Source organism: Cnephaeus nilssonii, assembly GCF_951640355.1.
Source record: "Cnephaeus nilssonii genome assembly, chromosome: 13".
In the NCBI taxonomy this organism is placed as follows: domain Eukaryota; kingdom Metazoa; phylum Chordata; class Mammalia; order Chiroptera; family Vespertilionidae; genus Cnephaeus; species Cnephaeus nilssonii.
The window spans coordinates 29,666,220-29,691,686 of NC_137084.1; the positions used below are offsets into that span (position 1 = coordinate 29,666,220).

Sequence of the window (25,467 nt, forward strand, 5' to 3'; positions counted from 1 at the left end):
GCTGGCATTGGACCTGCTGTTCACTCTGTGATCTCAGGGAAATCCTTTGGTTCTTTCAGCCTCAGCTTATTCCTGTGATAAAGGATGATATTATAAAAGATGGTCTCTGAGGGACCGACCTGTGCTAGATACCAAGGATACAATAGTGAACAACAACAACAAAGAAAAAAAGACAAAGCCAGACAGATATAGTCATTATTATTGATTTTTGAGTTTAAAAGCCCTAGCAAGTTTGACTCAGTGGTTAGAGCAGTGCCCACAGATTGAAGAGTAGCGGGTTCGATTCTACTGGGTGAACCTGTGCTGGCTGAACCTGGCAAGAATTGACAGATTGGGGGGAGAAACCAAAATGGCGGCATAGTTAAACACCTAAATTGCTGCCTCACACAAAAATTTCAAAACTACAACTAAAAGACAAAATGGACATCATCCAGAACCACAGGAATGCTGGCTGAGTGGAAATTCTACAACTAGAAGGAAAGAGAAAAGCACACTGAGACTCAGAGGAATTGCAGAAGGCAGAGGTACAAAGGCACGCGTGGAGAGGTCGGGCAACTGAGTACGGGGCTGGCTTTCTCAAGCAAGAGGGAGACTAAAGCTCCTGACAGATCTGAACTCCAGTTCCGGGCGAGACTTTGCAGAACCAGACTCATTTGGGGAGAAACTGGACTGTCTGGCAGCGGGCGGAACTCGAAGGCGGATTTCTCTCAGAGGTGTTTGCAACAATTACCATGGGACACTGAGACACAGGGGCCTATTAGGACAGGGCTGATGGGAAACTAATGCTGTCTGCTTCGCCCTGAGACTCTGCCCCATCCAAGCTGAGCACAGAGGCTTTTGCAAGTCTTGTCTCATAAGGGTGTCTCCAGCACAGAAGTTCTACAATCGTAGACACAGCTGATCCTCACAGCCAATTGGCCTGGAGGTCAATTCCTCCCAGTGATACCAACAACAATCAAAGCTTAACTACAACAAGACTGTGCACACAACCTACAAAAGGGTGCACCAAGAGTGTCCACCTCAGATAACTGGGGAGACTGAGCCACTGGGTCCTACAGCACACCTAGCACACAAAGCCACTCTATCAATTCACGGAAGCAGCCAAAATGCGGAGACAAAAAAAACAGATCACAAATGAAAGAAATGGAGGACAGCAAACAACCGGATATAGAGTTCAAAACCACGGTTATAAGGTTTTTCAAGAATTTTCTAGGAAAGGCTGATAAATTTAGCGAGACCCTCGAGGATATGAAAAAGGACCAAGTAGAAATTAAGCATACACTGACTGAAATAAAAGATATTATACAGCGATCTAAAACCAGATAGACGATCGCAAGAATCAAGTCAAAGATTTTAAATACAAAGAAGCAAAAACCACAAAACTGAAAAAGAAAAAAGAATCCAAAAATATGAAGATAGTATAAGGAGCATCCGGGACAACTTCAAGTGTACCAACATCCGAAATATGGGGGTGCCAGAAGAAGAGAGAGAGCAAGATACTGAAAACCTATTTGAAGAAATAATGACTGAAAACTTCCCCCACCTGGTGAAAGAAATAGAGTTACAAGTCCAGGAAGCGCACAGAACCCCAAACAAAAGGAATCCAAAGAGGACCGCACCAAGACACATCATAATTAAAATGTCAAGAGCAAAAGACAAAGAGAGAATATGAAAGGGTACAAGAGAAAAACAGTTAGTTACCTGCAAGGGAGCACACATAAGACTGTCAGCTGATTTCTCAACAGAAACTATGCAGGCCCGATGGGAGTGGCAAGAAATATTCAAAGTGATGTATAGCAAGAAACTACAACCAAGATTACTCTACCCAGCAAAGATATCATTCAGAATTGAAGGGCAGATAAAGAGCTTCACAGATAAGAAAAAGTTAAAGGAGTTCATCACCGCCAAACCAGTGTTATATGAAATGCTGAAAGGTATTCTTTAAGAAGAAGAAGAAGGAAAAAAAAAGGTAAAGATAAAAATTATGAACAACAAATACATATCTATCAACAAGTGAATCTAAAAATCAAGTGAATAAAAAATCTGATGAACAGAATAAACTGGTGAATATAATAGAAGCAGGGGTATAGAAAGGAAGTGGACTGACAATTAATTATCGGAAGAAAAGGAGTGTGGGGGGTGAGGGAAGAGACTGGACAAAAGTTGTACACCTATGGATGAGGACAGTGGGGTAGGGGGGGTAAGAGCAGAGTGTGGGGTGGGAACCGGGTGGAGGGGAGTAATGGGGTGGGAAGAGGAACAATTGTAATAATCAAAACAATAAAGATTTATTAAATTAAAAAAATAAATAAATAAAATAAAAATATTTGTAAAAAAAAAAAATTGACATGTTGGGTTTTTCCAGAGGCAAGAAGCACCACCTGTAATCTCTGGTCTGGTCTCAGCTGGATTCCACCCACTTCTTATTCCACACTGGATAAGCTTCACTTCTTTGTATTTACCAAATTTGCCTATTTCAGCTTAATAAAACACACAAATGAGTTGCCATTTGAGATATGTCCCTGAGAGTTACTTGCTTCTTGCCCCAGCAACCCCATGTGTACAGGACACACCACCCTGGTAGTGGGGCCGCAGGGCAGGGGAAGGGCGAAGACTCTGACACAGACCTCTGCAATCAGATCCAGGCTCTTCCACTTGTGCACATGAGAACTGCAGCATGTCATTCAGCCCCCTTGTACTTGTCTTTTCCTTTATGCCAGATGGGAGTAAGCATAGCACTGCCTCATAGGGCTATCTGGAGAATTAAAAGAGGTAATACCATGTAAGCACTCATCAGCTGCTACTCTTCACCTATGTGTGAGTTGGTTTGTGTTTCTCACCTAAATTCTGCAAGAGCGTCCCTCTTTTCATCCAAAGCCCTTTGTAAAACAGAACTAAGCACTTCTTACCTGCACCACCACCAGGAGAATTCTCTTACACAAATGCTTCAATCTGCAAGGCTTTCCTATTACATGTATCATAGGAAAACCAGTTAATAATGCCCCTTCTGTATTTCTGTCTCAACTACCTGTATTCACGCCATTGGCCACCTCTCTCTCTCCTTCCCAAAATGGCTTCTTTCATTCAGTCTTGAATCCTCTCCCTCCTGGATAGGAGATGTCTACAGGCATAAAAATATTCTTTCAAACACAAAAGAGCTTTTCACAGAATGAATACTGAGAAATGGAATTTTGTTTTTGTTACATATGTGTGTTTTTGGGTGGTGGAGTTCAAAGTGCTGCCTTCTCTTTTACTAGTACATTTAAAATTCTTCATTTTAAAAATATTATATTATAGTAAATCCAAATTTCTTTCTTCCTTTAGCTCCTCATTCATTCCTTCATTCATTTGTGGATTAAAATTTTATTAACAGCCCCATTGTGTTCCCACACAGACTTGGGCCCTGGGGACAAAACAATGGGAAGAGTAATCACTGTCTTTCCTCATAAAGATGACACACTGGGACATTTCTAATATAAGAGCTTTTGCGTGTCCTCACTCTGTCCTAACAAGGGGTCTTATTCCCTTCATGAGCCTAAATCATAACCACCTTTCTCCCTGATGAGTAGACCACTCACAGTTACTGAGATTGCCCTGGGCTTCTGATAGCCTGCTGTCAAACAAAGCCACTCTACCAGAGCACAATTACTGGGGAACTCAGAAGCTTGTTGTCATCCACAGGACCTGAGCAGTTTCTTCTCCTCCTGCCTCCAGGACACACATCATGGACTGGATGGTGAGTGGAGAGGTTGGACATACAGGGCCCGTGTTGCAGTAGAAAGAGCCCAGGCTTCAGGACTCCAAGACTGTGTGTTTCAGAAAGGATCTTAACCTCTGGAAGCCTCCATTCGCCACAGACAGGGTGGCCATGAGGGTCAGTGGTCACAGAGCAGGTGCTCAAGTCTTGTTTTGTTTCCAGGCCCACAACTGCAGCGTTTCTGAGCATGGATATGACTGTCACAGCCTCGGAGACCAACCTCACAACAACCAATAGAATTGATCAGGCCATTCATCAACATTATACAGAGTTCATAATCCTGCAATTACTGACAGTCATCGTGGCCCTGGTGGGGCTGGCAGGGAACTCGGTGGTGCTGTGGCTCTTGGGCCTCCGCATGCGCAGGAACGCCTTCTCTGTCTACATCCTCAACTTGGCGGGGGCCGACTTCCTCTTCCTCTGCTGCCGATTTATACGTAGTCTAGTTTTACTTTTCGACGTCAACTTTGTTAGAGTAATTAGCAGATTTCTCTTGCCTGTGTCAGTCTTTGCCTATATCTCAGGCCTGAGCTTTCTCAGCGCCATCAGCACGGAGCGCTGCATGTCTGTCTTGTGGCCCATCTGGTACCGCTGCCACCGCCCCAGACACATGTCCTCTGTCCTCTGCGTCCTGCTCTGGGCCCTGTCCCTGCTGCTGAGCATCCTGGAAGGGAACTATTGTGGATTCCAGAGTTGGAATGTGTATCATGTTTGGTGTCCAGTGTTGGATTTCATCAATGTGGCGTGGCTGATTTTGTTATTTGTGCTTCTCTCTGGGTCCAGTCTGGCCCTGATGTCCAGATTGTTGTGTGGCTCCCACCGGGTGCCGCCCACCAGGCTCTACATGACCGTTGTGATCACGGTACTGGTCTTCCTCCTCTGTGGCCTGCCCTTTGGCATCCACTGGTTCCTCATAGTCTGGTTTCCAAATGAATCTCATGCCCTCTTTCATCTTTCCATGATTGTAGCACTTCTGTCCTCTATCAATAGCTGTGCCAACCCCATCATTTACTTCTTCGTTGGCTCCTTCAGGCAGCGATGGTGGAAGCAGAGACACACTCTGAGGCTGGTTCTCCAGAGGGCTCTGCAGGACACTCCTGAAGTGGATGAACATGGAGAAAGCCTTCCTGGAGAAACCCTGGAAATGTCGGGAACCAGTCTGGGGCAGTGATGAAGAGCCTGTGTCCTGATCAGTCTGAAGTAACTTTGAGACTCACTGCTGCCCTGCCAAGCTTGGAAAGTATCTAGTCTTCTCTCAGCCTCAGCCTCAGAATGCTTCAGTGATTTCCCAATCTCTTCAAATAGGTTGTTTTTTATCTGGCCATTCAAGTTTTTTCTCAGAGAAAGCATTAGTCCGAACATTATACCTCTCCGTGGTTCTTGACATTAACAATAAATTTCTCATGTGATCTGAATTTCTTTATTGAATGCTTTTTCTTTACAATCTTCATTGCAACAGAAAGAATCCCTGTCCAAATCAGACAAATCCAGGTCTGAAGTCCTGGTTCTGCAGCTCTCCTCTCCAAGCCTCAGTTAATTCATTGTAAAATGCTGTGAAATCATCTACTCATAGGATCATAGTGGGGAATAAATTAGAAAACAAATGAAAAGGACTCCACCAGGTGCCAAATATAACAAATATTTCATAAACATCCACAGTTAATATATGTGAAGCCTCTAATATATTATTGACTTCTGAGGTAATATTTAATAAGTTTAAAAAAAAAAGAATCCCTGTCCAAAATCATAGATCAGTGATGGGCAACCTTTTGAGCTTGGTGTGTCAAACTTCGCCATAAAACTGAGCATAACTCAGGTAGTGTGTCACTTTGAGGAAAAAACATTATTTCACAAATGTTTCATCCTCAGGAGCAGCAAATGTTTCATCCTCGGCATGTGGCCGCCTCAGCAGCCGCGTGTCATCAGAAATGGCTATGCGTGTCAGTGCTGACACACGTGTCATAGGTTTGCCATCACTGTCATAGATAGTCATTCGAAAACTAGAGGCTCAATGCATGAAATTCGTGCATGGTGTCTGTGTCTGTGTGTGTGTGTGTGTGTGTGTGTGTGTGTGTGTGTGTCCCTCAGCCCAGACTGCACCCTCTCTAATCTGGGACCCCTCGAGGAATGTCCTACTATCCATTAAGGCCCGATCCCATTAAAGGAGCAGTGGGACATCCCTCTCACAATCCAGGACTACTGGCTCCCAACTGCTCACCTGCCTGACTGCCTGATTGCCCCTAACCACTTCTGCCTGCCAGCCTGATCACCCCCTAACCACTCCCCTACCAGCCTGATAGATGCCTAACTGCTCCCCTGCTGGCCCAATTGCCCCTAACTGGCCTCCCCTGCCGGCCTTATTGCCCCTAATTGTCCTTCCATTTTGACCTGGTCGACCCCAACTGCCCTCCCCTGCTAGCCCGGTTACCCCTAACTACCCTCCCTTGCCAGCCTGGTCACCCCTAACTGCCCTCCCCTGCCAGACTGGTCAACCACAACCAGCCCTCCCCTGCAGGCTTAGTCACCATCAACTGCCCTTCCCTGAAGGCCTGGTCACCACAACTTCCCTCCCCTGGAGGCCTGGTACCCCCAACTGTCCTCCCCTTCAGCCTGGTCACCCCCAACTGCCCTCCCCTGCTGGCCCAGTCATCCCTAACTCCCCTCCCTTGCCAGCCTGGTTGCTGCTAACTGCCCTCCCTTGTCAGCCCAGTCACCCACAAAGGCCCTCTCCTGCAGGCCTGGTCACCCCCAACTGCGCTCCCCTGCCAGCCCAGTCACCCACAAAGGCCCCCTCCTAAAGGCCTGGTCACCACCAACTGCCCTCCCCTGAAGGCATGGTCACCCACAATAGCCCTCCCATGAAGGTCTGGTTCCCCCCACAGCCCTCCCCTGCTGGCCTGGTCGCTCCCAACTGCCCTCTCCTAAAGGCCTGGTTCCCCCCAACTACTCTCCCCAGCAGGCCTGGTTCCCCCCAACTGCACTCCCCTGCAGGCCAGAATCCCCCCCACCAACTGGCTTGCCCTGCAGGCCTGATCACCCACAACTGCCCTCCCTGCTAGCCATCTTGTGCCAGGCATCTTGTGTCCACATTGGGGTGGCCATCTTTGACCACATGGGGACAGCCATCTTGTGTGTTGGAATGATGGTCAATTTGCATATTACCTCGTTATTATATAAGATTGTTCTACCTGATTGGGTATGAAAGGAAGATTCCCTATGTTTCTCTCAGACTATAGGCCCTTTAGATTCATGCTTAGTGCTGTGGTTTGGGGCATTCTACAGGGTAAAAGTTTGAATAAATGAGTTGGCCTACCTCTAATCTCATTGGGTTCTCTGGGTTTAGGAAAAATGATATACTTAGATAAGCACAGTCAGGAAATTGGGCCTGCAAAAAGTCCTCTGGTAGCATTTGTCCACAGCATCTTCTCTGCCTGGATCTGGCACACAGTACTAGTAGAGTTGGGTAAACACAGAAATGAGTGAATAAGTTTCTCTCATTGTTTCAAATGCTTCATAGTTAAGTTTTTAAGGAAATGTCATGTACCTCAATTTGGCTGCAGCATGAGCACATGAAAGGAAGTCATAGGAGCTAAAGCTAAAAACACTGTTTGTCCCCATATCATGTGAAAATAATCTAGCTAACAAATACCTTGGGGAAAGAGAGAGGTGAAAAGTTGTGCCTGTGGTGTGCTACATTCTTTATCTGTTAAAGTTGTGCCTGTGGTGTGCTACATTCTTTATCTGTGCCTGTGGTGTGCTACATTCTTTATCTCTTTGGTGTGCTACACAATATACACAGTTGTTGATATCGATAAGTCACAACTAGAAAGGAGGTTTCATTACACAAAGCTATAAAATAACTTATAAAAGAGCTAAAATGAGAAGTGTAAACATCGGTTGCTATTGGTGATTGAGATTAGGAGAGACTTTACATTTTTATTTTATATACTCTTGTGTCCTCTGAAATAAACTAATGTGCATAAATTCTTCCTGGGAGTAAATGGAAACAGATCAGATGAGCTCGGCCATGAAAGCCCTAAATGCCAACAAACGCTTCTTTAGCTATGGAGGCTCACGTTGCTTGTTGGGTGGGCTTCCTGCACAGGCTCACAGTGGGCAGTAACAGGCTCCAGTTCAAATATTCCTCACAGGAGGGGGACCAGATGGGGTAGAATGGGGAGAGGAAGAGATAAGTCATTGAACTTAGGGCAAATGGGAAACATCTCGCAAGGCCCTTGTCTCACATCTCCAGAATCTCACTTGCCAGTGCCCCTTGTGCAGGAAGTCACAGGGGTTGCCCAGCATCTTGATAAGCCTCTCTTGTTCATCAGGTTCCACTCCTGCTCCTCCAGACACCTCCAATCCAGGGGTAGGAGAGCATTCTCTGGTGTTCAGCACTCCCTGGAAAGCTCCTCTTTTTCTATTCAACACCTTCAACCAGAAGATGGTGCTCAGGTAAGAGTCCACTCAGAACTATCTTCTTTCAATGTCAGTTTTGTTTTCTCTCCCTTAATCCACATGGTCACGAGTGCATCTTGGGGCGCAGCATGCAAGTAGCCATGAGCATCCATGAAGGAGAGTCCAGAGACATGAAGCTCCCTCAGGAAAGCTTTGGATGCTGGTAGCATAGGCTGTGAGAGACCTAGGTCCTTTCTGCTTCACAGACTTTGTTTTCAAACGTGAATTGTTGTTAATAACATCAGGTTTCACATATTACCTTGCTGTTCTATGAGTTTGTTTGTTCATTTGTTTGTTCTATGCATGTATCTTTCCTGTCCCAGCCAAAAACACAAGGCACAAACACATAAGGCAAAGACAATTTAATAGAAAGACTGTGTATAAAGGGTGAGTAGGACTAAGGGAAATCAATAGAGGATACAGAGGTCCCTAAAGACAAATCATAATAAAGAGCTAATGCCATTGCACATCCTGAAGTATAAAGGGAAAGTTAAGTTGACAGAACACAGGGAAGGCTGTGGCTGTACCGGTGGTCCTCACTATGACCAAAAATAAAGGCCCACAGACAGGGGCTATTTCCTTAGGTAGAGTAACACCACCATGGCAAACTCACAGCCTGACAGCAGAGAGGCAGGGAATTGAACCTCAATCACCCTCCTCAGCTGTCAGTGTCACCCTTTCCTGAGAGCAACCAGGAGCAGAGGGAAAGGGAGCCCAGTGGTGAGGCAAAGAGATGTGTCCTCCCAGGATGCAGTGGTGGATAGTGAAGCTGGAAATGAAATTTGATATCAAATGAAGAGAATCCATTTTTCTTATAGGCTCTTCCTAGTTGCTTTTCCGGGGACTTTTTCTCTCTCACTGTGATTAGATCAACTTGTTATTACATCTCCTTTATTTGATCTGTTGGCACCCACTACTGGGTGTCACGTCTTAGAAATAATATCTCTCATCAAAAATTCCTTGAAGATGGAATGAACGTTGTTTTAAAAGGGGGTTCTATACAAATATTTTTAAGAATTTCAATTGATGATTTTGGTAACCCTAGAAGGAAATGCAAGAGAGGTTACTAGAAATTGACTGGTGATTTCAAGGCATCAGACACTGCTCCCCAGCCCTAGAGAGGAGACTTCATTCTCATGCAGGGCTCCCAGACTCATCAGCATTCCATCCAGAGAAGAAGAGGGGAAGGAAAAGCACAACCTAATTGGTTACATAACTTGTGCTCACCTCCCATTGGCTACCACCTGGTCACATGATGCCAACAAACGGGAATGGAAACTGGGATTAAAATCCATATTCTGGTATAAAAATGTCAGACCTATTATGTGAGAGAATAGGAAGTGGTATTTAGAGCAACTAGTATTTTCTGCACTCCTGCAGTTCTCTCGTGTTCTGAGTTCACATGAAGACTTTACTCAGGTGCTCACCCCACAATGAGCCAGAGAACAGTGGTAAAGCCTCAGGCTGGGCTCCAGGAGACCAGGGCTGGCATTGGAACTGCTGTTCACCCTGTGATCTCAGGGAAATCCGTTGGCTCTTTCGGCCTCAGCTTCTTCCTGTGATAAAGGATGATATTATAACAGATGGTCTCTAAGGGACATGTGCTCGATGCCAGGGATACAGTAGTGAACTATCACAACAAAGAAAAAAGACAAAACCCAGACAGATCTAGTCATCATTATTGAGTTTTGAGTTTAAATAGGGAGACAAGCCCTAGCAGGTTTGACTCAGGGGTTAGAGTGGCAGCCCACAGATGGAAGGGTAGCGGGTTCGATTCTACTGGGTGAGCCTGCCCAGGCTGAACCTGGCAAGAATTGACTGATTGGGTCTGTCCAGAGGCAAGAAGGAGCTCCTGCAATCTCTGGTCTGTTCTCAGCTAGATTCGACCCACTTCTTCCTCCACACTTTATAAGCTTCACCTCTTTGTTATTTGTGAAATAACTTGTGCCTATTCCAGTTTAATAAAACACACAAATGAGCTCCCATGCTACATTTGCCCTAAGAGTTACTTGCTTCTTGTGCCACCACCCGCTATGTGTACTGGAAAAACCACCCTAGTAGTGGGCTGCAGAGCAGGTGAAGGGCGAAGACTCTAACACAGACCTGTGGGTCCAGATCCAGGATCTTCCACTTGTGCACGTGAGAACGGGAGCATGTCATTCAACCTCCTTGTGCTTGTCTTTTCTTCTATGCCAGATAGGAGTGAGCATAGTACTGGCCTCATAGGGCTATTAGGAGTATTAAAAGAGGTAATACCATGTAAGCACTCATCAGCTGCTACTCTTCACCTATGTGTGAGTTGGTTTGTGTTTCTCACCTAAATGCTGCAAGAGCTTCCCTCTATTCATCCATAGCCCTTTGTAAAATAGAACTAAGCACTTCTTATCTGCACCACCACCAGGAGAATTCTCTTACAAAAATGATTTGTTCTGCAAGGAAATCTCTACTCCAAATCAAATGCAGGGACAATTGAGTGGGTTTCCCATTACACGTATCATAGGAAAACCACTTAATAATGCCCCTTCTGTATTTCTGTCTCAACTACCTCTATTCACACCCTGGCCACCTCTGTCTCTCCTTCCCAAAATGACTTCTTTCTCCTCTAAAATGCAGAGAAATTTAATTCAGTCCTGAATCCTTTCCCACTTGATAGGAGGTGTCTACAGGCATAAAAATATTCTTTCAAACACACAAGAGCGTTTCACAGAAGGAATACTTAGAACTGGAATTTTGTTTTTGTTACATATGTGTTTTTTGGTGATGGAGTTACAAGTGCTGACTTCTGTTTTTCATTTAAAATTCTTCATTTAAAAATTTATTATATTCTATTCAATCCAAATTTTCTTCTTCCCTTGGGCTCCTCATTCGTTCATTCATGCATTCATTCATTTGTGGATTAAAATTTTATTAACTGCCCCATTGTGTTCCCACACAGACTTGGGCCCTGGGAACTCAACAGTGGGAAGAGTAATCACTGTCTATTCCCATAAAGATGACACACTGGGACATTTCTAATATAAGAGCTTTGTATGTCCTCACTCTGTCCTAACAAGGGGTCTCATTCCCTTCATGAGCCTAAGTCATAACCTCCTTTCTCCCTGGTGAGTAGACCACTCTCAGTCACAGAGATTTCCCTGGGGTTTCTGACAGCCTGCTGTCAAACAAAGCCACTCTCCCAGAACACAAGTACTGGGGAACTCAGAACCCTGTTGTCATCCACAGGACCAGTGCAGACTCTTCTCCTGCCTCCAGGGCACATGTCATGGGCTAGATGGTGAGTGGAGAGGTTGGACATGGAGAACCCGTGTTGCAGGAGAAAGAGCCCAGGTTCTAAGATTCAGAGAGAACTGGATTTAAATTCAGGCTTCAGGACGCCAAGACTGCGTGTTTCAGAAAGAATCTTAACCTCTGGAAGCCTCCATTCGCCACAGACAGGGTGGCCATGAGGGTCAGTGGTCACAGAGCAGGTGCTCAAGTCTTGTTTTGTTTCCAGGCCGACAACTGCAGCGTTTCTGAGCATGGATATGACTGTCACAGCCTGGGAGGCCGAGCTCACACCAACCAATGGAAGTGATCAGGACTTTTATCAGCATTATACAGAGAACATAATCCTGGAAGTACTGTCAGTCATCGTGGCCCTGGTGGGGCTGGCAGGGAACGCGGTGGTGCTCTGGCTCCTGGGCTTCCGCATGCGCAGGAACGCCTTCTCTGTCTACATCCTCAACCTGGCGGGGGCCGACTTCCTCTTCCTCTGCAGTCAGATTGTATATTTTTTAGATGCAATTTTCCACTTAGATTTTGGCCCCAATGAAGTCTACATATTTTTCACTGCTGTGGCAGTGTTTGCCTACATCTCAGGCCTGAGTTTTCTCAGCGCCATCAGCACAGAGCGCTGTGTGTCTATCCTGTGGCCCATCTGGTACCGCTGCCGCCGCCCCAGGCCCCTGTCAGCTGTCATGTGTGCCCTGCTGTGGTCCCTGTCCCTACTGCTGACCATCCTGGATAAGAGTATCTGTTTCCTTCTGTCGGATTTTATAAGCCTTTCCGTGTGTCAGGTATTTAATTTCATCACTGTGGCGTGGCTGATTTTGTTATTTGTGCTTCTCTCTGGATCCAGCCTGGCCCTGATGACCAGACTGCTGTGTGGCCCCCACCAGGTACCGCGAACCAGGCTCTACGTGACCATCGTGCTCACGGTGCTGGTCTTCCTCCTCTGCGACCTGCCCATGGGCATCATCTGGTTCCTCTTATTCTGGATTCCAAGTGACTTTAATGCCCTCCATCGTTCCATGAACATATCATTTCTGTCCTGTATCAACAGCTGTGCCAACCCCATCATTTATTTCTTTGTTGGCTCCTTCAGGCAGCGATGGTGGAAGCAGAGACACACCCTGAGGCTGGTTCTCCAGAGGGCTCTGCAGGACACTCCTGAGGTGGATGAACCTGGAGAAAGCCTTCCTGGGGAAACCCTGGAAATGTCAAGAAGCAGTCCAGGGCAGGGATGAGAGCCTCTGTCCTGATCAGTCCGAAGTAACTTTGAGTCTCACTGCTGCCCTGCCAGGCTTGGAAAGTATCTATTCTTCTCTGAGCCTCAGCCCCAAAATGCTTCAGTGATGCCCCAATCTCTTCAAATAGGTTTTTTTTAAAAAGCTGTTCTAGTTTTTCTCAGAGAAAGTATTAGTTCAAATGTTTTACCTCTCCATTGTCCTTGACATTACCAATAAATTTCTCATGTGCTCTGAATTTCTTTATTGAAGGCTTTTTCTTTACAATCTTCATTGCAACAGAAAGAATCTCTGTCCAAATCAGAAAAATCCAGGTCAAAGTCCTGGTTCTGCAGCTCTCCTCTCTAAGCCTCAGTTAATTCATCTGCAAAATGTACTTGAAATCATCTGCTCATAGGATCATAGTGGGGAATAAATAAGAAAATTGATGAAAAGGACTCAGCCAGCATTATGCTAAGTGAAATAAGCCAGGCAGAGAAAGATAAATAACTCATGATCTCACTCATTTGTGGAATATAATGAACAACATAAACTGATGAACAAAAATAAATCCAGAGAAACATCAATCAGAACGTCAAACCTCAGGGAAGGTAGGGGACAGTGGGGGTAAGGGGGAGAGATCAACCAAAGGACTTATATGCATGCATATAAGCCTAATCAATAGATACAGACAACAGGGAGGTGGGGGCATGAATGGGAGGTGGGAGGTAATGGGGGAATAAGGACACATATCTAATACCTTAATCAATAAAGAAATTTTTAAAAAAGAAATTGAAAAAAAAGAAAAGGATTCAGCCAGGTGCCAAATATGACTAAATATTTCATAAACATCAGCTGTTAATATTCGTGAAGGCTCTAACATATTATTGGCTTAGAGGCGATATATAATAATAGAAAGTGTTCTCTGGAATCGGTCAATAGGAGGAAGGCACTTAACTTTCATTGCAGTCACATTGCTGCTTCCAGGGAGAAGAATGGAGGGGCGGAAAGAGCCTGCTCATGAGCTGCCTCCTTTCCAAAGCCAGTGACTTCATCTTAGGTGGGTCATGCAGAACATCCAGGAATTTCCTTCAGGAAGAGAGGAAGGATATGAAAGTCCCTCGTGGCACTTTTTGGGAGCTGTCATCAACAACTATTTATTTATGCATTACTTCAACAAGCATCATTAAAACATTTGTGACCAAGCACTGTATTTCTATGCAGAGCAAAAACCCTTTCTAAAATATTTTCTCAGTAGAATGTGTAACCAACCCTTTCCATTCCATTGAGAAAAGGTATTGATTTACATCCAATAAATGCTGAGCCCTCAAGGTTACTCACTGATTCCCTAGTGCACATGGACCTCAGAGCCCTGAGTTATCTGCTTCACAAGAAGCAATTGGGTCTGTTTCCAATACTGCTTATGCCATTGGGCTTATCCATGTACTTACCTCATTTGTCAAAATACAATGTAAATCAATAAAAAATGATTATGAAGGGAAAATTATAGTTCTAATGAAAAGTAAATGAGTGTTCAATTAAGAGAAGTCTCAGAAATATTCTTATTGAAATGGGCATACATCTGACAACTATTCTAGATAGAAAACATTTAGCAGTATTGAGAAATATCCTCATGCAGGATGAAATACATATGATTTTATGATCTCCACTTACTACATATAAACAGCAAATCATAGGCAAGGCTTGATGAATGTGCTTTCTGCAAGCAAGTCAGAGTACAATTCTATATGCTGACCCACACTCCAAGGAAATTCCTTCCCTCTCTTTCATTTGTGGTGAATGAATTCAAGGTAATAGTATAATATGTATATTATAAATATATCCTTCTTTATAAATATATCCTTTAACAGATCTTTACAGTGAATGTATCCACTTGAATATATCAAGAATGCATTTCATAGCAAATTCACTCAGTCATTCTCCTGTTATTTCTATAAGTAATAACTGAGCATCTGCTATGCTCCAGCCCCTGTGCCAGGCCCTAGAGATTCAAAGACAGCATCCTCTCAGGCTGTAGAAGAAAGCAGTCTAGTGCAGCGCAGACTGTCATACAATATGGTTGTGCCATCATAGGGTTGTGTTTGAGGGGCAGAGGAGAAGTCATCTAAAAATTCTAAGTTGTCTTGCCTCCATCATGAAGAGCCCAACAGCCAGCCCAGCAGACGCATAGCAGTATAGATTCAGGTGGCTCCTCCTGATGGACAACATCCTCAACAAAAGCTTTACCATTTATGAAATAGCTAGAGTCACTACGCCAAATCTACTAACAGCCCCCAGTCTACACTCTGACATCCACCAATACACAATTCATGAAGACATTTTTCAAGGAGAGTGCCTGCAGGTGCTTAGGTCACAGGCCTTGCTCCACTACCTATTCCCGAACCCGTTGGTCCAGCACAGGAAGCCCTGTCTTGACCCAGCCTACTTTAGCAACAAGAGATCCTAGAATATGCAGAAATGCAGAACCTGTGTGTGCTAGATTTGGAGCACTGGACCTGGAGTGTAGGAACCGAGATTTTCATGATGACTCCCTGAGAAACTTGGGTCACAAGCCCAGTCTAGGCAATTCAAGCAAACACTGAGATTATGAGGTTGCCTCAGCCTGAATCACATGCCATTTGTGCTCAGTTATCAGTTTTCAAATAAGAAGGTAAAGTTTGACTTTACCAGATATGTGGACTGGAGGTAACTTCTGTTGCAAGTCAGGCTGGAAGTAAATGACATAGAGACTAAAACAAAACAAAACAAAACAAAACCATGCCGGTTTGGAACAGAGATGGAGTGTTGGCCCACAGGCTAAAGGATCCCAGGTTTCATTCTGGTCAAGGGCATAATATACCTTGACTCCAGGTTATGTACCTGGTTAGGGTGCCGGCGGACATCGATGTTTCTCTCTCTCTTTTTCTCCCCCTCCTTGCCTCTCTATCTAAAAATCAATGGAAAAAACATCCTCAGGTGAGGATTAAAAATAAATAAATAAAAATAAAAACCATTAAACTTTCATAAAAACAAAAAGCCCTAGCCTGTTTGGCTCAGTGGCAAACCACTTTTCCAGTGCTGCTGGCCCTCACTGGGCAAAGCCTCCTCCCAGGCTCTGACCAGGCCAAATGTTCTAGTCCCCAGGGCTGCCAGACTCAGCTTCGGAGGCCCAGGTTTTACAGCCCACAGCCTTGCCCCTTGACTCAGGTCGCTGCAAGGCAGGGGAGAATCAGTTATTCCACAGGGTATGGAAGGCAGGCCTCCACTGCTCTCCAGGTGGACAGGACCTCCTTCCCAGGCCACACTGTCCAGTCTCCATCTGGCTCTCCTTCAAACATTTCTCTAGACAGGACACCCCTCAGGACCACTGGTCAGGGTGCCTGTCTGACAGCTCCACAGGCCCTGAGCTGCCCTGCATGGCTCCCACCCACAGACTCTCATGAAAGGAACTCCTGACGAATGTGCTTTGAGGAATAGAAGACATGAGATGTGAAATTCGAAGGTGAGCTAAAACATTGGATATTATGGGAATACATTTGAACAAACACTATTGAAAACAATACCTGTTCAATTTCTTTGGGGAGAAACAGAGTCAAAATCCAGTCCTAGAGCCCAGTAGGATGGGAGGATGGAAACAGAGGTTGAGTTTCCTAAGGTCTTGGTGTTTGGTGTTCATGAGGAGGGAAGACTTCTGGGGTGAGCTGTATGGTTTGCCCACTGCACCAAACAAAGGCAGAGGAGGGGAAGGGGCCCACATACAATCCGCTGGTTAACCTTGTGTCCAGGTGCAGGGCTCTGACTACTGGGAAGGAAGGGGCACATTTTTCTTCACACAAAGGCGAGGTCAGGGCTGCTCAGCTCAGAAAGAAGACCTTCTCCTAATCTGCATTAAGTGCTAGAAGTGGACACTTTTACAAGGTAAAACTACTCATTTCTTTAGATTTTTACACAAATGTGTTAAGTAGCTAAGGCAATTGACTGGTAAATAGACAGAGAGTGTAAAACTCCCAGATAAGTTGAGAAAATAAACATGCTCTTTAAAGCCCCTGATGGACTGGACAGCACAGAACTTCCTATGCAGCTCCCACTCCTTTATGAAATCTTCCAAAAATAGGAACATCAGGACCTGTTTCTGGTGAGATGAAGGTTTTCATGCCTGCTGACTAAACTGGCAGGGCGTGGCAGCATCTCCTACCAGTGTGGGTCTGTGTAAAGAGCAGCTTTCCTTTTCAGAGTTTTGCTTGGAACGGCCAATCCCATAAGAATAGCACTTTCCTCACGGCCTGAAACACAGGGTATTGGGCTAGCGGATATATGATCATTTGAGGGTGAAAATATCTTAGTGGAGATTCTTTTTCTCTATGTGTGTATACTTTTGGAATATGATTTTGCCAGCTTTTTACTGAGATATATTTGTCATATAACATTACTAGAGGCCCAGTGCATGATTGAATCATGCACGTGTAGGGTCCCCTACACGCTTTCGCTTTTGATCACGGGGGAGCTGGGTGCCTGTCCGCTGGTGCACCAGGCCTTTCAGAAGCTTCCGGTGTGGCGAAGGCTTCTGAAAGGCCTGGTGCCTGAGTGGACAGGCACCCAGCTCCCCCGCTTTTGATGGTCCGCGGTGGGACGTGAGCTCACTGCCCCAGAGGCCCCTTCTGTGCCGCAGCAGAGCCATGGCACAGACGCTGAGCTTGAGCTGCCGCTGGCAACGCGAGCTCAGCGTCCCACCCAGTCGGCCACCCGGGCCACCCCGAGTCCCGCCCCCCCCGCGCCTCCTGGCCAATCACGGGCATAGCGAAGGTATGGTCAATTTGCATATTTGTCTATTATTAGGTAGGATATTAGTTTCAAGTGTACAACAAAATGATTCAATATTTGTGTATGTTGTAAAATAATCATCACAATATGCCTAGTTAACATCCATCACCACACATAGATACTTTTTTTTCTCTTGTGATGAGAATCTTTAAGATTTAATCTCTTGGCCACTTCCCAATATACAAAACAGTATTTTAAACTATAGTCACCATGTTTTACATTACCTGCCCAGGCCTTTTGTATTTTGTAACTATGAGTTACTATGGGGGTCTTTCTTTCCCTTTCTATTAAATTTATTAAGTTAGTTGGGTAAACACAGAAATGAGTGAATAACATTGGTTAAGAAATTATCTAAGTTTCAGCCCTGGCCAGTTTGGCTCAGTGAATAGAGCATCAGCCTGCGGAATGAAGGGTCCTAGGTTTGATTGTGGTTAAGGGCACATTCCTGGGTTGAAGGCTTGATCCCCAGCAGGGAGTATGCAGGAAGCAGCCAATCAATGATTCTCTCTCATCATTGATGTTTCTTTTTCTCTCTCCTCTCTTCCTCTCTGAAATCAATAAAAAATTTTTTTTAAAAAAAAGAAATTATCTAAGTTTCAGGTGTCCAGTTCTATAATACATCATCTGTATATTGTACTGTGCGTTCACTACCCCAGTCAAGTCTCCTTCCATCACCATTTATGCCCCCTTTACCATCTTCTACCTACACCCAACCCCCTCTCAGTGGAGCTGCAATTACCCTTTACCATCATCTATAAGTTTTAGCATTATTTTTTCATGTTTAAGAAGCAAGATTATCTAGGAACTGAGTTGGTCAAATTCTTATTTGTTGTTAGGGTTCTTTCTAGGTAATGGGCAGAAGATATAGAAATATATTTTTTATACATAATGAATATGTAAAAATTTATGTTATAAATTTTAGTTTTGTGTCCAAATACTCATTGTAAGTATGTTTTCAGTTTCTTGTTTGATTTGTTGATGGCCTTATTCATGAAAAAAAATTTACTTTTGAATAGTTTTCTAATCAATATATTCATCTATGACTTTGGAGTTTTGTTCGTGGTTTGGAAAACATTCTCCAACCAAGGTTACAAAAGAAATCACCCCATTCCTTTCTAATTCTCCATTATTTCTTTATACATATGTAAATGTACAAACCTCTTAAATGTAACAGGGTGTAAGAGATGAAATTTTATGTGGATTTACCTTTGATTCCCTGAGACTTGCTATCTATCTCTCTGTTTGTATATTAACACAACATAGCTGTTTACACTGATGGTATAGAATAGCCTCTAATATCTGTTAAGGCTGATAGTCTTCATTGATTTCTGTTTTCTCTAGAAGTTGTGACATTTAATTTAGAGAATTGTGTCATATATATATGAAAGAATTGAGATATATATATATACATATATATATACATATGTATATATATATCTCAATTCTTTCATATGTATATGACACAATTTTATATATATATATATATATATATATATATATATATATATATATATATATATGAATTTTATTCCTAGCCATCTTTCTGAGCTGTCTTTCACTGTCATGATTGTCAGTTTATTCTCTGGGGTTTGCCAGGGGGGTTATCCTGCCAGAATCTCCTAAACCAACACTTTCAATCTTCCAGGCTCACCATCCCCTGGAACCATGCCTGTCATAATCAGCAATGACTCTATACTGCATGTTCCAAGTTTAATTTCTAGTCTTCATCTTACACAGTCTCTCAAGTTAGATTCAGACCATTGCTCACTCCCATGTTACCAAACAATTTCTCAGTTCAGCCTCAGGATTCTGTGCTCTCCTCCTTTACTGCCTACTTCTTAGCTGCTTCTTACATCTGTGTTGGCTGGGCCCTCCTCTTCTCCCAGGGCTCTGGAGAGTGCAGGCCCTAATGCTGAGTTTCCAAACTCTTCTCCATCAACACTCTCTCCCAGGGTGAGCTCACCCAGCTCGTCTGGAATGTATGGACATAGACCCTGTATTATTCTTCCCTGCCTGGAACAGTGCCTGGCACAGCATAGGCACACAGTACAGTTGGGTATACTCAGAAATGAGTGATTAAGTTTCATTATTTCAAATGCTTCGTAGTTAAGTTTTTAAGGAAATGCCATGTAACTCAATTTGTCTGCAGCATGGGTACATGAAAGGAAGTCATAATAGCTAAAGCTGAAAACACTGGATGTCCCCACATCATGTGAAAATAATCTAGCTAACAAATGTCAGGAAGACAGAGGGACATCCAGTGACTGACTGGTCGTGCCTGTGGTGCGCTAAATTCCTTATCTGTTAAAAGGGAACACAGTATACACAGTTGTTGGTATCGATAAATCAAAACTAGAAAGGAGGCTATATTATGAAAAGCTATAAAATAAGTTGTAAAAGAGTTAAAGTGGGAACTGTAAACATCATTTGCTATTGGTGATTGAGATTAGGAGAGTCTTTACATTTTTATTTTATATACTCTTGTGTCCTCTGAAATAAACTAATGTGCCTACATTACTCTTGGGAGTAAATGGAAACAGATCAGATAAGCCAGGCCATGCAAGCCCTGAATGCCAAGCAAACTCTTTGTTAGCTATGGAAGCTCACGTTGCTTGTTGGGTGGACTTCCTGAACTCACCCAAGTGGGCAGTGACAGGGTCCAGTTCAAACATTCCTCACATGAGGGGGCCCAGATGGGGTAAGATAGAGAGAGGAAGAGATAAGTTATTGGACTCAGGGCAAATGAGAAGCATTTCATGAGGCCCTTGTCTCATATCCACAGAATCTCATTTGCCAGTGACCCTTGGGCAGGAAGTCACAGGGGCCGCCCAGCATCTTGATAAGCCTCTCTTGGTCATCAGGTATCACTCCTGCTACTGCAGACACCTCCTATCCAGGGGTAGGAGAGCATTCTCTGGTGTTCAGCACTCCCTGGAAAGCTCCTCTTCTTCTACTCACCACCTTCAACTAGAAGATGGTGCTCAGGTAAGAGTTGGCTCAGAACTATGTTCTTCCAATGGCAGTTTTGTTTTCTCCCTCTTAGTACATAGTCACAAGTGTATCTTGGGGTGGAGCGTGCAAGAAGCCATGGGCACCCATGAAGGAGAGTCCAGAGACATGAAGCTCCCTCAGGGAAGCTTTGGGTGCTACTAGCTTAGGCTGTGAGGGACTCAAGTCCTTTTTGCTTCACAGACATTGTTTTCAAACCAGAATTGTTGTTAGTAACCTCAGGTTCCACACATTACCTCCCTGTTCCACAAGTTTGTTTGTTACATGTAAGTATGTTTCTTTCTCAGCCAAAAACACAAGGTAGAAACAAATAGGGCAATTGAAGAGAGTTTAATAAAAATAAAAAAAATAAAAAACTTTGTAGAAAGGGTGAGCAGGATGAGACACCTAAAGATTAGTCATAATAGGGAGCTATTGCCATTGCGCATCCTGAAGTGTAAATGGAAGGATAAGTTGCCAGAACACAGGGAGAGCTGTAACTGTAGCGGTGGTCCTCACTATGACCATAAAAAAGGCCCACAGACAGAGTCTATCTCCTTAGGTAGAGTAACATCACCACGGCAAACTCACAGCCTGACAGCAGAGAGGCAGGGAGTTAAAACCTCAATCACCCTCCTCCGGCCCTACAATCAGCTGTCAGGGTGACCTTTCCTGAGAGCAACCAGGAGCCAGAGGGAAGTGAGGCAAAGAGATGTGTCCCCCCTGGATGCAGCCTAGGGTAGAAAGCTAGAAATGAAATTTGTCGTCAAATGAAGAGAATCCAGTTTTCTTGTAGCCTCTTCTTAGTTGCTTTTCTTGGGACTTTTTCTCTCTCACTATGATTACATCAACTTGTTATTACATCTCATTTATTTGATCTGTTGGCACCCCCTACTGGGTGTCACGTCTTAGAAATAATATCTCTCATCATTCATGCTTTGAGGATGCAATGTACATTACTTTTCAAGGTGGTTGTATAGAAATATTTTTAAGAATTTGAATTGATGATTTTGATAACCCTAGAAGGAAATGCAAGAGAAGTTACTAGAACTTGACTGGTGATTTCAAAGCATCAGAAACCAGTGCTCTTTCAAATCACTGTTCCCATCCCAAGAGAGGTGACTTCATTCTCATGCAGGGTTCCCAGACTCATCAGCATTCCATCCAGAGGAGAAGAGGGGAAGGAAAAGCACAACCTAAAATTGTTACATCACTTATGCTCACTTCCCATTGGCTACCACCTGGTCACAAGGTGCCATCAAGCTGAATGGAAACTGGGATTAGAATCCATTTTCTGGTCTAAAACTCGCAGAACTATTATGTGAGAGAGAAGGAAATGGGTATTTAGACCAACTAGCATTTTCTGCACCCCTGCAGTTCTCTCAGGTTCTGAGTTCACAATGAAGATTTTGCTCAGGTGCTCATCCCACAATGAGGCAGAGAACAGTGTTAAGCCTCAGGCTGGGCTCCAGGAGACCAGGGCTGCTGTTCACCCTGTGATCTCAGGGAAATCCTTCCTGCTCTTTCAGCCTCAGCTTCTTCCTGTGTTAAAGGATGGTATTATAAAAGATGGTCTCTAAGGGACATGTGCTCAATGCCAAGGATACAATAGTGAACAATAACAACAAAGAAAAAAAGACAAAGCCCAGACAGATCCAGTCATTATTATTGAGTTTTGACTTTAAAAAGGGAGGCAAGCCCTAGCAGGTTTGACTCAGGGGTTAGAGTGGTGCCCACAGACTGAGGGGTAACAGGTTCAATTCTACTGGGTGAGTATGCGCTGCCTGAACCTGGCAAGAATAGACTGATTGGGTCTGTCCAGAGGCAAGAAGAAGTTCCTGGAATCTCTGGTCTGTTCTCAGCTGGATTCCACCCACTTCTTCTTACACACTGGATAAGCTTCACTCCCTTGTTATTTATAAAATTTGCCTATTCTAGCTTAATAAAACACACAAATAAGTTGCCACTTTAGATTTGTCCCTAAGAGTTATTTGCTTCCTGCCCCCCCCCACCCACCCACATGTGTACCGGACACACCACCCTGGTAGTGGGGCTGCAGGGCAGGCGAAGAGCGAGTAATCTGACATAGACCTGTGGGTCCAGATCCAGGCTCTTCCACTTGTGCACGTGAGAACTGAGCATGTCATTCAACCTCCTTGTGCTTGTCTTTTCCTCTATGCCAGATGGGAGTAAGCATAGTACTGGCCTCATAGGGCTATGTGGAGGATTAAAAGAGGTAATACCATGTAACCACTCATCAACTGCTACTCTTCACCTATGAGCTGGTTTGTGTTTCTCACCTAAATTCTACAAGAGCGTCTCTCTTTTCATCCAAAGCCCTTTGTAAAATAGAACTAAGCACTTTTTAACTCCACCACCACCACCATCACAATTTTCATACACAAATGCCTTGATCTGCAAAGAAATCCCTACTCCAAATCTCAATTAGGGATAATGAGTGGGTTTTCTATTACAGGTGTCAGAGGAAAACAAGTTAGTAATGCCCCTTCTGTATTTCTGTTTCAACTACCTCTATTCACACCCTTAGCCACCTCTCTCTGTCCTTCCCAAAATGGCTTCTTTCTCCTCTAAAATGCAGAGAAATTTATTTCAGTCCTCAATCCTCTCCCACCTAGATAGGAGGTATCTGCAGGCATAAAAATTTATTTTGAACACATAAGAGCTTTTCACAGAATGAGTAATAAGAAATAGGATTTTCTTTTCATTACATATGTGTTTTTTGGTGGTGGAGTTAAAAGTGCTGACTTCTGTTTTACATTTAAAATTCTTCATTTAAAAATTTATTATATTCTATTCAATCCAAATTTTCTTCCTCCCTTGGGCTCCTCATTCATTCGTTCATGCATTCATTCATTTGTGGATTAAAATTTTATTGACAGCCCCATTGTGTTCCCACACAGACTTGGGCCCTGGGGACACAACAGTGGAAAGAGTAATCACTGTCTATCCCCATAAAGATGACACACTGGGACATTTCTAATGCAAGAGTTTTGGGTGTCCTCACTCTGTCCTAACAAGGGGTCTCATTCCCTTCATGAGCCTAAGTCATACTCTCCTTTCTCCCTGGTGAGTAGACCACTCTCAGTCACTGATATTGCCCTGGGGCTTCTGACAGCCTGCTGTCAAACAAAGCCACTCTCCCAGAGCACAAGTACTGGGGAACTCAGAACCCTGTTGTCCTCCACAGGACCTCTGCAGACTCTTCTCCTCCTGCCTCCAGAGCACATGTCAGGGGCTGGATGGTGAGTGGAGAGGTTGGACATAGAGGGTCTGTGTTGCAGGAGAAAGAGCCCAGGTTCTAAGATTCAGAGAGAACTGGATTTAAATTCAGGCTCCAGGACTCCAAGACTGTGTGGTTCAGGAAGAATCTTAACCTCTGGAAGCCTCCATTCGCCACAGACAGGGTGGCCATGAGGGTCAGTGGTCATAGAGCAGGTGCTCAAGTCTTGTTTTGTTTCCAGGCCCACAACTGCAGCGTTTCTGAGCATGGATATGACTGTCACAGCCTGGGAGGCCGAGCTCACCCCAACCAATGGAAGTGATCAGGCCTTTCATCAACTTTATACAGAGAACATAATCCTGGAAGTACTGTCAGCCATCGTGGCCCTGGTGGGGCTGGCAGGGAACGGAGGCCTGCATGTCTGTCCTGTGTCCCTTCTGGTACCGCTGCCGCCGCCCCAGACATCTGTCAACCATCACATGTGCCCTGCTGTGTTCCCTGTCCCTACTGCTGAGCATCCTGTATAAAAATATCTGTTACCTTCTGTTGGATTTTTTAAGCTTTTCTGTGTGTCAGTTATTTGATTTCATCACTGTGATGTGGGTGATTTTGTTATTTGTGCTTCTCTCTGGGTCCAGCCTGGTCCTGATGACCAGACTATTGTGTGGCTCCCACCGGGTGCCGCTAACCAGGCTCTACGCGACCATCGTGCTCACAGTGCTGACCTTCCTCCTCTGTGGCATGCCCTACGGCATCATGTCCTTCCTAAGTGATTATGAGAACATCTTCCATCTTTACCTGACTGCAGTACCCCTGTCCTGTATCAACAGCTGTGCCAACCCCATCATTTACTTCTTCGTTGGCTCCTTCAGGCAGCGATGGTGCAAGCGAAGACACACCCTAAGGCTCATTCTCCAGAGGGCTCTGCAGGACACTCCTGAGGTGGAGGAACCTGGAGAAAGCCTTCCTGGGGAAACCCTGGAAATGTCGGGAAGCAGTCGGGGACAGTGATGAGAGCCTCTGTCCTGATCAGTCTGAAGTAACTTTGAGACTCACTGCTGCTCTGACAAGCTTGGAAAATATCTAGTCTTCTCTCGGCCTCAGCCTCAGAATGCTTCAGTGATTCCCCAGTCTCTTCAAATAGTTTGTTTTTAACCTGGCTGCTCTAGTTTTTCTCAGAGAAAGCATTAGTCTGAAAGTTATACCTCTCCATCGTTCTTGACATTACCAATAAATTCCTCATGTGATCTGAATTTCTTTATTGAATGTTTTTTGTTTACAATCTTCATTGCAACAGAAAGAATCCCTGTCCAAATCAGACAAATCCAGGTCTGAACACCTGGTTCTGCAGCTCTCCTCTCCAAGCCTCAATTAACTCATTGTAAAATAGGGTGAAATCATCTGATCATAGTGGGCAATAAATTAGAAAACAGATGAAAAGCACTCAGCCAGGTGCCAAATATGACTAAATATTTCATAAACATCAGCGGTTAATACATGTGAAGCCTCTAATATATTATTGACTTCTGAGGTAATATTTAATTAGTTTTAAAAAATCCCTGTCCAAAACCATAAATAGTTATTCAGAAATTGTTCTACCTGATTGGATAGAAAAAGAAGATTCCCGCCCTAACCAGTTTGGCTCAGTGGATAGAGCATCGGCCTGTGGACTCAAGGGTCCCAGGTTCAATTCCCATCAGGGGCATGTACCTTGGTTG

General features: G+C 44.3%; 2 protein-coding genes across 2 annotated transcripts; both read left to right on the plus strand.

The window, feature by feature from the left end:
• Positions 1-3,923: 3,923 nt before the first annotated feature.
• LOC307109033 (mas-related G-protein coupled receptor member X1-like) lies at positions 3,924-4,928 on the plus strand (the record flags this gene model as incomplete). Its single annotated transcript, XM_079787540.1, has 1 exon — positions 3,924-4,928. The coding sequence occupies exon 1, from the start codon at positions 3,945-3,947 to the stop codon at positions 4,926-4,928; it is 984 nt and encodes a 327-aa protein (XP_079643666.1). The 5' UTR covers positions 3,924-3,944.
• Positions 4,929-11,712: 6,784 nt separating this feature from the next.
• On the plus strand, positions 11,713-24,760 carry LOC307110333 (mas-related G-protein coupled receptor member X1-like; the record flags this gene model as incomplete). The annotated part of the gene is made up of 2 exons (XM_079789413.1): positions 11,713-12,111; positions 24,167-24,760. The coding sequence occupies exons 1-2, from the start codon at positions 11,734-11,736 to the stop codon at positions 24,758-24,760; spliced, it is 972 nt and encodes a 323-aa protein (XP_079645539.1). The 5' UTR covers positions 11,713-11,733.
• Between the last annotated feature and the right edge of the window lie 707 nt (positions 24,761-25,467).